The 12,814-nt window shown below is 40.8% G+C and overlaps 1 protein-coding gene across 1 annotated transcript; it reads left to right on the plus strand.

Annotated features, from left to right (window-relative positions):
• Positions 1 to 10: 10 nt before the first annotated feature.
• rad17 (RAD17 checkpoint clamp loader component) lies at positions 11 to 12,808 on the plus strand. Its single transcript, XM_079687214.1, is given in 17 exon segments — positions 11 to 166; positions 515 to 610; positions 4,162 to 4,383; positions 4,752 to 4,826; positions 6,080 to 6,218; positions 6,571 to 6,707; positions 7,387 to 7,439; positions 8,263 to 8,388; positions 10,281 to 10,350; positions 10,437 to 10,548; positions 10,672 to 10,863; positions 11,482 to 11,522; positions 11,524 to 11,587; positions 11,678 to 11,679; positions 11,682 to 11,768; positions 11,770 to 11,826; positions 12,462 to 12,808. Coding segments are annotated over 16 exon segments (1,614 nt in total). The 5' UTR covers positions 11 to 166; positions 515 to 568; the 3' UTR covers positions 12,657 to 12,808.
• Positions 12,809 to 12,814: the final 6 nt, after the last annotated feature.

Genomic DNA, 12,814 nt, shown 5'->3' on the forward strand with positions numbered 1-12,814 from the left:
CATGACGTATCCCCGGAGTTTAAATTGTTTAAATAGATACACTTCAGTTTGCCTCAGCAACTATTTAGTAATATTACGGTACTCCCTCTTGGATTTACACATTAACTTTAGTTCTCATTTCACCCTAAAAAGGTAAAGACGGGTGTGCTTCACATGGTGAAACAAGGTGAGTTCAGACACATATTATATTGGCTGTATACAAACTAACAACTTAGTTAGCTTACATATCCAACCTTCTGCGGTCCACATGTGGATGTAGTTACACCCCCAGACTTTTAAATATAATACAATGTAGTCGTAGCTAATACAAACATTATATGCTGATGTGTGGGGATATGTTAATATATGTGTGTCAGCACAATAACAACGATAAGAAGGTAATACAGAACCTTAAACCTCCACCCACCTTTTTATTATGCTGTATACTAGTACTACAAATATAAGTGTTTATTGTTTTGCTGCCTGTGTTAGCTCGAGCTAAAAGCATCTCCACCACCAACTACACACTGTTCAGGGTCGCAGGTGATGCTTGAGCTGCTGGCCTCGATGTGAGGCAGCACGGTGCAGGATGGACAAACTCTTCGGCGGAGAGAAAGCAGCTTCCAGCAAGGTAAGTTCTTCAGTACCTGACATCACACTATGTGTGGGGTTAGCTCTCCAGAAGCGAGCTGTATACGTACATGCAGTGGTCACATTTACTTAAGTACCATTTTGCTATTCTGTATTTATACCCCACTACAATTCAGAGGTAAATGGTGTACTTTTAATATGTACTCAATAGCTTTAGTTACTTCACAGATGTGGATGAATGATGTGATATATAATCAAGTATTAAATCAGACTTTAGTTCCACCTGGAGTAAATCCACAAGCTATCCTGCAGTATAGAAAGTCATTCAAACTAGCTGCACCTTTACCTGCTTTGAGAACACTTTAATTATCAATCATTATAAAACATATCATATATATTATTCTGAAATGGACCAATCTGCACAATGACTACTTTGACTTTTGGTACTTTAAGTATATTTCGGTGCTAATACTTTTGCACTTTTACTTGGGTAACATTTTGAATGCAGGACTTTTACTTGTAACAGAGTATTCCTACACTCTGGTACTTCTACCTTTACTCAAGTATTAGATCTGAGTACTTCTCCCACCTCTTATTACATCACATTATGTGTGTGTTTAGTTTTACAGAAGCGAGCTTTGAGCAGAGGTGGAAAAAGTACTCACATATTTTTGCTTGAGTAAAAGTAAAAAAACATTGTACAAATAATCAGTTTCAAGTACAAGTCCTGCTTTAAAAACATGTACTCAAAGTAAAAGTACAAAAGTATTTGCATCAAAATATACTTTAAATACAAAATGTAAAAGTACTGATTTTCCGATAAGGCCCATTTCAAATAAAAAAATATTACATGTTTGTATAATTATTGTCAACGTTGCAGCATAACATGAACATACTCAAGTGAAGTACAAGTACCTCAACATTGTACTTAATGCAGGTTTTTATTTTTTCTACATTTATACTTAAACTTGCTTGAAAAATTCAATTAAAAAAGTGAATGCAGGATTTGATATGTTTTACGAGACATAAGGGCAGGAATTCCGAGGGAAAGGAGCAATTTTGAGCTCTGCTCTTAAAAACGGCTTTTTTTTAAGGTCATACGTCAAACGCGTCATATTACATCACACGGGACACATCTCCGCTCTCTGACCGCGGGTATAGTATAGTAGAGTTGCGTTGAGTAGAGCGGTTGTGTTTGAAGGAGCTGGTATTTTTCGGTAGTTTTACATTGTATTTCACCATTTGTAATCATGGTGCAGTATTGTGTTTGTGCAGGTTGCACAAATACCAGCCTGTCAGGACATCGAGTCCACAGTAAAAAGGACCGGAGCTAGCGTTAGTTCCTGGGTGCGTTATGCATCCACCTCCCTGCAGCACATACTCTCCACAGCTTTATCAGGAAACCGTATTACTTATCGCCCCCCCCCCCCTTCGCTGCTCTCTCTCTCTCCCCTCCGGTATACGGCAACGTAAGACATAGTGTGGAGTTGCATTAGGTAACGCTGTGGTGGCTGTACTGCTCCAGCCGTCTCCTTTGTGTTTGTTTGTTTGTTTGTTTGTTTGTTTCCCCCTGTCTGTGTTGTTTGTGTGTGCGTGGCGGCTGTCACTCCTGGCTCCCGGCTCAACCTCCACTCACCTGCTGCAATCAGCTGTGCACCCTCCCCGACTACACACCTGCTTTCCATCAAGCCATTTACAACGGAGGCTCCACAACCTTTCTCCGCCAGATCGTCAAGGATCAGCCGTATCTCGCGTCTCTCCTCCGGTACACAGCACTGTAGTGTGGAGTTGCATTAGGTAACGCGAGATACGGCTGATACTTGCGCATTAGTTTCTGTTATGGATCAGTATCAACAGTCCTGCCAGTAACGTTACTATATTATCAATGCTACTTTAGTTATAGCCTGATATATGATAGCTAACTTTACAATGTTGTGATGTGACTGACGTTAACTAACATGCTAACGCCGGTCACTCACCAAGACAGCTGCCCAGTTCTCCACTGGTTCTCCTCACACCACAGCTCAATTTCTCTCCGATGGCCGTTATTTATTCTAATCCTTGGCTGCTCCTGGTCTCTTGGACGCCTAGCAGGCTCATAATTATAAGGTTGTGGTCCGTCATATGCATTTGAATATTCATGTTCAACTTCTTCTGTGTCTTCTGTGTCGAAACTAGCATTGGGATCCATGTTTATTAATACGTTACACCGGCCGCTCTCCCCCTTGTGTCCCCCGTGTTACGTCACAAGCGGGAGGTCACGTGCCGAGGCTTTTTATGCAGAAGTGAACATTTCTTACGAAAAAGACGCCAGATGTCACTGTCGTGTATATTTCTGTATATTTTTTTGAAAATCTAGTGTATTCATCATTTTCCTACACATTTATTCACAGGTGTCTTTAACCTGGAAGTTGCTTTTTAAGTACAGTACTTGAGTAAATGTTCTTAGTTGATTTACACCACTGGCTATGAGTATATATGTACATGTAGTGGTGGAGGTAGTGCTCAGAACTTTTATTCTGGCAAAAGTCGCAATACTAAATTGTAAAAATACTCTTTTCCAAGTATATGTCATTCATTCAAAATTGTATTCAAGTTTAAGTATTTTGATGCAAGTATTAGTATAATCAAGTACCAAAAGTAAGAGTACTCGTTTTTGCATATGGCCCATTTCAGAATCATAGGACTTGACTAATGTGTAGCATCAATGTGTTTATCACAGTTGTTGAAGGTGGAGCTAACTTTATTATATGTTTTAATCTATGAAGTAACTAAAGCTGTCAGATGATTGTAGTGGAGTAAAGGTATTGGATTCCAGAATGCAGTCAAGGTGAAGCAATAGGTAGCATCATTTGAAAATACTGTACTTGCGTTAATATACTTTATTACATTCCACCACTGCCTATACTGTATGTATACCTCATATCTATAGAATATCGAAGGATTTACCTACAATGGGTTGCTTTAAAAGGATTTTAACCATACTTCATTTCATATTTGTTCCCACTAATCTTTCACTATTATTTATCTTTCTTAATCTATCATTGTCCCATTTTTTCATGGCAACAATTGAATCACAAGGTACTTTTACCAGAGTACCTTTAGGCTTGTAGTGGAGATGTAGCAGCTCTTCGCTGAGAACACAAAGAACCCCCCCTCCTTCAGAGAAATGTTATTTAACTTCTGCTTCTGTCTATGAATCAATGATGTTAGGCTAAATAAATAAATCTATTGATCTGTTGATCTATTGTATATCTATTTTAGATATCCACCTTCAATGTCCATGTACTGCCTGTTAATATTAAACTGTGTGCAAAATACACACATGTACAATATACCCTGGTGCAATTCACACCATTTTTTCTCTGTATTTATATGGTCACTTAAAAAAAAAAAAAAACTTTTATTCAACATGGTCTACCTATTTGACATTTTATGATTTAATAATTGTTCTATATTTAACTTTATTCCCTTCACTTTATCTGCACGATACTTCTGAAGTTGTAATAATGTAAATGTTCCAATTACAGGACAAATAGAGGAATTCTGATTCTGATGAAGTGTCTTGGCTTTGACTGTATTCTCTATTAGCTGAACCGCTGGGTGGACCCGTCCTTCGCTGAATTGCCAGGAGAAAGCTTTGCTGTGTCCAGAAGGAGAAAGGCTGTGAGCTCCAAGGCTGAGGTAAAGAAGCCCAGGAAGAGGGCAGGAGAGGCAGGCCGCTCAGAGCCCCCAAACCCCCCCCTGCTGAGAGAGCCCGCCCCCTGGGACCAGGATGACTCCTGGGTGGACAGACACTCGCCCCGTTCACAGGTCAGCATGCTCACTCTTTACATTTGTTCTGATCTCAGTGAATACATTGGGATACAGTTGCTGTGAATTCCTCAACTGTTCTAAACACATTGGCAATTTATTTTCACTATTACACTTTCAATACAGTATTAGCTCAATATCTTACAAAAACGATAGGTGGCTGATATGATTATATTCTTCATCATTATATTAAAACATTTCTGCTACAGTACATTTTCTGTAAAGGCAGTTAACAGCCACATTTTTTTTTGGCTACAACACTGAGATGTTTTTGGCCAACTATATGGCAAATGAAGACATTTCAAATCTTAATCCATAAGGCCCGCTAAATAATTGTAATGTTTGTTCTAAACTGTCTGTTTGTGTAGGCTGAGCTGGCTGTCCACAAGAAGAAGATCGAGGAAGTGGAGAGCTGGATAAAAGTTCACACAAACACATCAAAGGTACTGAACTTTTCATTATTTCAGTTACCAAATATTCTACTTCCTTTCAAACAAAACAAGCTAATTCTAATGTGCTGCTGATGCTAAGCTACTGCAGCAGGACTAAGCTAAGACTTAGCTCTGGACCTGGGACCTCCCCCTCCCTGTAGAAATCCCTTCACAGTCATAACGAAAGTCCAAGACTCTGTCATCTTTAAAAAAAACAACTCAAAACTCTGTCTTAGGATTTTACCGGAGGATGGTCTGGTAGTTCCTCGATTATTGCTCCTCCGTTATCGCTCCTCGATCCTCCGGCAAAAATAAGGCCACTGGGACGGTACTCAAGATGGCGCAGACAAATCAACTTCCGGTGATACAGAGCCCGAGGAGCGAGGAAATGAAAAATAAGAGATGTGAGACGCACCCCAAGAAGTGTCAAGAGCTGACCTTTTCGTCTGAGCTACAATAACCTAAACACATGAACATTCTGTTTGTGGAGGTCAAAGTGCAGGTGTAGCTTGGCTGCTCTCTGTTACCAGAGATGGCAAAAGTACACACATCCTTCACTCAACTAGAAGTACCGATACTCTTGTTTTATATTATTTATTATTATTAATAATAACGTTTGCATAGACATTTTTCAGATTTTCAAAACAAAATACAATAAAGTAAAACTATGGTCGCAGGCCCAAGTTTAACTCTGAGGCCTGCATGGTCTGCCTACAAAACAAAAATAAAAAAACGTTTATGCAGCCCCAACAACAGCCTCTGATCATCAACAGACTTCATGCAATGCTTCATCAGATGCATATATTAGATAATAATCTCTATCTCACTCCGAACACATCTAAATCTACTTTCAGCATGGATACATGTTCATAAAATACATCCATTGTTTGTTCTATATGCTTCTTGAAATCCTAAAAAACACATCGTTTTTCTAGAACAGATTACAGATCGCCTGAAAATGGTACAAACAGGTGGCAACATGTTTGACGAAGGTGTTGCGCTGGGCTATATCATGCAATCGAAAGTGAAACTTAAGCTCGCACCATTGCGGAGATATTCCCGCAAGAGTGCGGAAAACTGTAATTAATTCACTAGCACCACCACCACTAGCGTCCGTCTGTCCGTCCGTTAAAAAAATATAAGGAGTAAAGTGAAACGTTGTCAGAAAAGTAAATAGTAGAGTAAAGTACTGATACAAGAAACATCTTCTTAAGTACAGCACAACGTATTTGTACTTCACTACTTCCCACCTGTGTCTGTTGCAGGGTGGTGTGTTGCTGCTGACGGGACCCTCGGGCTGTGGGAAGACTGCCACAGTCAAGGTTCTATCTCTGGAGCTGGACCTCAGGGTTCAGGAGTGGACTAACCCCTCCAACGAGGAGCCATACAGCAGCAGTCAGCATGGTAAGGAGGAAGCCCCCTGCCCTACCACTGTCACTGTCACACTAACAATACAGGCCATTATCATTCACCTCAGAGAGGTTTTATCTGTATTCATTTAAGGTGGTGTGGGGGGGGACTAGGTATTTAAGGAAGACGTTTTTTTGTTGAACTGAAACTGAGACGTTTTGTGGATTATTGCTAAGGATTGAGAGTGGACCGTACCAAGAAAAAATATATATATATATATTGCATAATTTGAACTGTTGAATATATACATTTTTTTGGCATTTAAAGCGATGTGCTGTGTGTTTTATTCAATTGTGTGAATTGCCAAGGTTTTTTCTGATGTGTCTATTTCTAAAAAAAAAATCAGAATGGAGGACGAATGGTTTGTCCTTCACCTCCCAGTTAACCCAGTTCCAGGACTTCCTTCTCCGAGCAAACAAGTACAAGTGCCTGAAGATGGTTGGTGATGGTAGAGCTACAGACAGGAAGTTCATACTGGTGGAGGTTTGTACTACACTGAAGACATTGTTCCCTTTCTTTTGTTTAATGCACCTGTGATGCGTTTTGCTTAACTGAGTCTCTATAACTGTCTTTCTTTGTTATGCACTTCTCATGTTGTATGCCATATGCCTGTTGGACGTGATGACATATTTAAACACTCATTATTTTGTACCAGCGCTGCCACAGTTTTTATGATCCCTGAAGCTAAAGTATTTAGCTCCAACTATGCAACTGGTTAGGGTTTTCAAAGTCTTACCCATTGTCATGCTCCACTGTATTTAAAAAGACTAAAGTTCTCTCTGACAGTTATATGTTCAAATGCTGTACTGTTCATATTCTGTTCATGTTTTGTTGTTGTCATGTATTAACCTCTCTTCTGCCTCTTATTGTACCATCTGATAATACCAGATGCATTGCAGGGGTAGACATTAAGGGAAACAATCCACTGGCCCTCCCATTGTAACCACTGGCACAGGAGCATTCGTCAATAATTGTGACGAATAGTAATTTATTTACAAACTAGATTGTAATCAATGAGCTCTTCCTCATTTTCCTCCTCGGCATATTCTCAATTTTTTCCTGGAAGCCTTTATCTATTTCAGTGATTATTGTAAAGCTGCTTTGTTTAGATCTCTTTTCACACACCTGAGACAACACTTGACACTCACATGTCCCTCCTCAGGATTTCCCAAACCAGTTCTACAGGCAGCCTGACAGCCTGCACGATATCCTCAGGTGAGTTTAAACAGTGCACTTCTTTCACACAGAAACTCCAGCACTGCTGTTTAACTTTGCAGCTTTCATTGCCCTCATTTCAGTGTAAAATGGGAATTATAGGGGGCTTGAAACCTTTCTTGCCATCTTGGAGACATTTGTTCCTCAGCATTAGGAATTGAGTGCCTTTTTATAAAATACTTCCTAAAGGACACACATTAGTCTATCAGGTGTCTATTTAAAGAGTGGAGCTGAAATTAGTCCCATACCCGGAAATTAGTCAACAAGTGGATGTTTTTCGTGTGTGTGTGTGTGTGTGTGTGTGTGTGTGTGTGTGTGTGTGTGTGTGTGTGTGTGTGTGTGTGTGTGTGTGTGTGTGTGTGTGTGTGTGTGTGTGTGTGTGTGTGTGTGTGTGTGTGTGTGTGTGTGTGTGTGTGTGTGTGTGTGTGTGTGTGTGTGTGTGTGTGTGTGTGTGTGTGTGTGTGTGTGTGTGTGTGTGTGTGTGTGTGTGTGTGTGTGTGTGTGTGTGTGTGTGTGTGTGTGTGTGGTAGGTTGTTATAATAACGTTAGCTTTTTACTTATGGCTTTTGCATTTAAGCTACAACTATTAAAACATGCAAGTATCATAAACGTGTATTTGCCACAGATCTTATTTTCTGCAATATTCCATAATCCAATTGAAAAATGTCATTGCTTTTTGTCCTTGTGATGCTAATTTCCGGCTCGGTCTACAAACATAGTATTAGTAATTGTGTTTGGTAGTAGTTCTATGTGCTATATGATCTGTGTCACCTTGTGTTCCCTGCTCTTTTTGTGAGATTGTGTCCTGCTGTGGTTCTTTCAGGCGCTTTGTGAAGACCAGTCGGTGTCCCCTGGTGTTCATAGTGTCAGACAGTCTGAGCGGAGACAGCAGCTCTCGCCATGTTTTCCCCAAAGAGATCCAGGAGGAGTTGGACATCAGCAGCATCAGGTTAGACACAGTTTAATCCCAGCTGTGGACTGAGGAGGGACGGTTGTAGAGGTGGGGATGAGCGTATAAAAACAAATAATCTTGTTTTGGCAAAATAGTCCAAAAACATGTGTTTGGTGAATTGGCGACTCTGAATTGCCTGTTGCGTGTGAATGGCTGTCTGTGTCTTTGTATGAGCCTTCTGATTTACTGGACACCTGTTGAGGTGTACCCTAGTTCCATCAGGACAACAGAAACGTACTCCTCACCAGAGGTTGCACTAGCATTTTTCGCTTCCCGTCATTTTGACGGACAGGATCGTATCATTTCTGTCAAAATCCATTATTACCCGTCGGTCTTTACAAAACTGACGGGGGGGGGGGGGGGGGGGCGGAAGAGCACGCTCGTGAACTGTCAACGGGGGGGTTCTTGAAATATTAGCGCCGGTGTTTTGCTGTGTTGTGCATGCCCACTGCACCTCGCGGGAGCGCGCCACAGCGCAAAGCATAAACTCCCAGAGATTTCAATGATTTGTACGGCATAGTTAGGTCTGGAAACGACATAAGGGGATAACACCGGAGCCCTGCTGCGCTGTTCTGAGTTTGTTCTAATCCGTCAAAATGACGGACTGCTTTCAGATTTTTCCGTCATTGTCAACAGAATTCCGTCATAGACAGAATATATTCGGTTAACGCGACCTCTGCTCCTCACTCTCAAATGCTATTTTCAGTCACTTATATATTATAAATGATATTATAAACAGTCCTTTCTGCTTTGCAGTTATTTGTATCACAGTGTAACTCTGCTCTTCCTACATGGATACCTCTGTTTAAAAGCAAATCAGTGACTCCAGGGACAAAATCCCTCCCATGCCTTTTTTTGTCAGACTGCGAAAAATCAAGAGTTGAATTGACTGTAGGTAATAACACCTACTAAGTAGTGGCCAAATAAAACTGTCTTTTTATAAAAACCACTGAAACTGAGCAGTAGAGTGAAAATGACACAGCTGATTTAACAAGTTAATTTTCACTCATTTCATTGCATTTCAAAGAGTTCTTACTGGAGTAAGAAAAAATGTAATTAAATGCTCTGTTGTTGCTGTCTACCTTTCTCTTTTTTGAGCACTCCATTTGAAATGACTCCGACTGTTTCTCTCTTCTTGTCTCGTCTCCGTGTTTGAATCTATCGTGCTGACTCACTGACTGCACCGATTTGATTGGCTGAGTAGCGTCACCTCCTTAAAACATTAAACAATAACTTTTTCAAACCTTTTTATCTTTATGTTTTAAACATTTTTAACATTTTCAGCATCGTGGATAAATCCTTATATGCTCCCGGCAAAACACTGAACGTCAACTTTGCCTCCTCATTACACTCAGCCCTACTTTAGTGGGAACAATGAGTCTGCGTCTTTGAAGCGCACAGGCGCAGGATGCGGGGATGCAATGTAGTCAGGAATATACGCAGATCATCCTCTGGCTGCAGCCTTGACCGGTTCTTGCTTTTGATCAAAGTAAGTATTATTAAAATTAAAATAAAGGGCTGTGCCGGCCGTCAACGGCCTGCTGACGAGTGGCCGTTCTGTGATTCTCCAGAACACGCAGATGGCCAGTCTGCCTTTGCCAGGATCGGTCCATGAAAATCGTAGCTTCAAATAATCGTGGTCATACTTCCTCCGTTTTCTGCCAGACGCTGTCTCCTCTCTCACTTTAGGTAACTTCACAAAAAATGGATCCATGTTGCCGCTCGTTAGCTTAACTAGCGAGATTTGACTGTTTCTCGTAATTTTCTTCTCACGCTGCGCCTCCCCTGAAGCTCTCTGGTGCCCCCCTGGGGAGGCGCGCCTCACACTTTGAAAAGCGCTGATCTAAAGGATTCCTCTGAACATTATTTTGTGTGCTCTCTGTTTCCAGTTTTAATCCGGTGGCTCCAACCACAATGATGAAGGTCCTCTCTCGGATTTCCACCCTGGAGGCAGGCAAGGTGAAAGGAAGCCTTGCAGTATATGAATCATATTGGTACGAGTTTTTAGGTTTTCTAACACTGTACTTTCCCATTGTTCTAAGCAGAGCGGGGGAAGGATGTGCGTCCCTGACCAGGCAGTGTTGGAGAAGCTGTGTTCAGGAAGCTCAGGAGATGTTCGCAGTGCCATCAACAGCCTCCAGTTTTCCTCGCTCCCAGGTCAGCGGATAATACACGCACCACACCGGAGGGGGGGGGGTCGGGAGTTTATACGTGCACTCAACATCGTGGTTGTCTAATCAACTGACATGTATAGGTTCTGTCATTGCTGTAACCTTCCAGACACGTCATTGGAAAAGGGGCTGTTGAGGAAGGACCGACAGGGGACATCACTGGGCAAAGCTGTTTCCAGAACAAACCAGAGGAAGAAGAGGTCTAAACAGAAAAGGGATCAGGAAGAGGAGCAGGCTATTGGAGGGAAAGATGCTTCTCTGTTCCTGTTCAGAGCTCTGGGGAAGATCCTGCACTGCAAACGTGGGTCATATCTCCCTGTTTCCATACAAGTGTCTCCTAACCAGGAGTGTGTGTAACAGCCTGAACCATCTTCTCCTTTGTTTTTAGAAACACAAATCAGTGAGCCAGCTAAGTAAAGCTGTAGCTATAATAATAATAATAATTATTATTATTTCTTCATGAATCAGAATGAATCTGAAATCCTGCTTTATATAAATAAATGTAGCACTTTTCATACAGCAGGTGCAGCTCAAAGTGCTTTAACAGCATGGCACACATTACAAAGGAAAACAGAGAAGAAGAAATTCCCTTCAGATCAGACGCTAAGACCTTTAACATGCAGCAACATCATCGAACAAAGACAAAAATGAATCAATGCAACAAAATATAAAAACCTATAAAATAAAAATAATTATCAAAACCTTATAATAAATGTCCCTAATAAAACTCTAAGATAAATTATATGAATCAAAACCTATACATTAAATAAAACAGTATATAATAATAAAAGGACTTAATGACCATTTAAAAAGGGTGGACATTTTGTTTATAAGGACCCCAGGTAGCACAGATGCAGTTTGATGATTCAAATAGCTTCTGTCAGTGTTGTCAAATAGTTTGTGTGTTTGTCATCACCAGGAGGGAAACAGGAAGATGTTGAAGTGGTCGAGAGTCCCCCTGGACCCCCCTCTACCCTCTCACCTGTCTCATCATCACAGAGAAGCGTTACTCGTAGACCCTGAGGGTGCACACACAGTTTGTTTACTAGCTTTCACAGATAACAAACGGCATGCTCAAACACTAATAACACTTCTGTCTTTATCTCTTCGTTCAGTTTGTTGTTGAGCGCTCACAACATGTCCGGGGAGTTCTTCAGACTGTACCTCCACCAGAACTACCTGGACTTCTTCTCCGAGGTGGAGGATGATGGACCGAGCCAGCGAGTATCTGTCTGATGCTGACCTCCTCAATTCTGATTGGACGGTCAGTCTTTCCTAGACATTTAAAAAGTTATATGAATACTTTGATCATCAGATGTGGGAGGAGTACTCAGATTTTGTACTTAAGTCAAAGTATAACTTTGAGTGTGTAAGAAATAGGAATACTCTGTTACAAGTACAAGTCCTGCATTTAAAAGGTTACTCAAGTAAAAGTACAAAAGTATTAGCATCTAAATAAGTAAAAGTAGTCATTTTGCAGATTGGTCCATTTCAGAATAATAGATGACATGTTTTATAATGATAGATCATTAAAGTGTTATCAAAAGCTGGTAAAGGTGCAGCTAGTCTGAATGACTTTGTATACTGCAGGGTAGCTTTTGGATTTACTCCAGGTGGAACTAAAGTCTGATTTAACACTTGATTATATTTCACATCATTCATCCACATCTGTAAAGTAATCTAAAGCTATTAAAATACATGTAGTGAGTAGAAGTACACCATTTAACTTGAATTGTAGTGTAGAAGTACTAAGTAGCAAAAACATTGAACATGTCCAGTACAAGTCCAGTACAAGTCTGTCAAAATTGTACTTGAGTACAGTCCTAAGTAAGTGTACTTACTTTATACCACTGTTGATCATAACAATCTGTACCAAAAGGTTGTGTCATGATGTTTCAGAGTCGCAGCACCATGGAGTATTATGGGTCTTCAGTGGCCACAAGGGGGCTCCTGCACTCCAACTCGCAGCAGGTTTCTGTCGGCTTCAGACCGCTTCACAAGCCCAACTGGCTACTGGTCAACAAAAAGGCAAGACACATCACATCGTGCTCTGTCATTGGCTCAGCTGTGGCTAAAAGTTACAGACTGGTTTAACTTGGGTTGTCTGCAACAAAGACCTGGCTCGTTTAAATTAAACGCCATAAAGAGGGTAACTGACAAACTAGGTCATTTGGCTATGGTCTGATAGACAGATTATGTAATGGACAACACTCTACATTTGTATGACTGCTTCTTGCATGGTTGTAACTAGA

The sequence above is a fragment of the Notothenia rossii genome (assembly GCF_949606895.1).
Source record: "Notothenia rossii genome assembly, chromosome: 6".
In the NCBI taxonomy this organism is placed as follows: domain Eukaryota; kingdom Metazoa; phylum Chordata; class Actinopteri; order Perciformes; family Nototheniidae; genus Notothenia; species Notothenia rossii.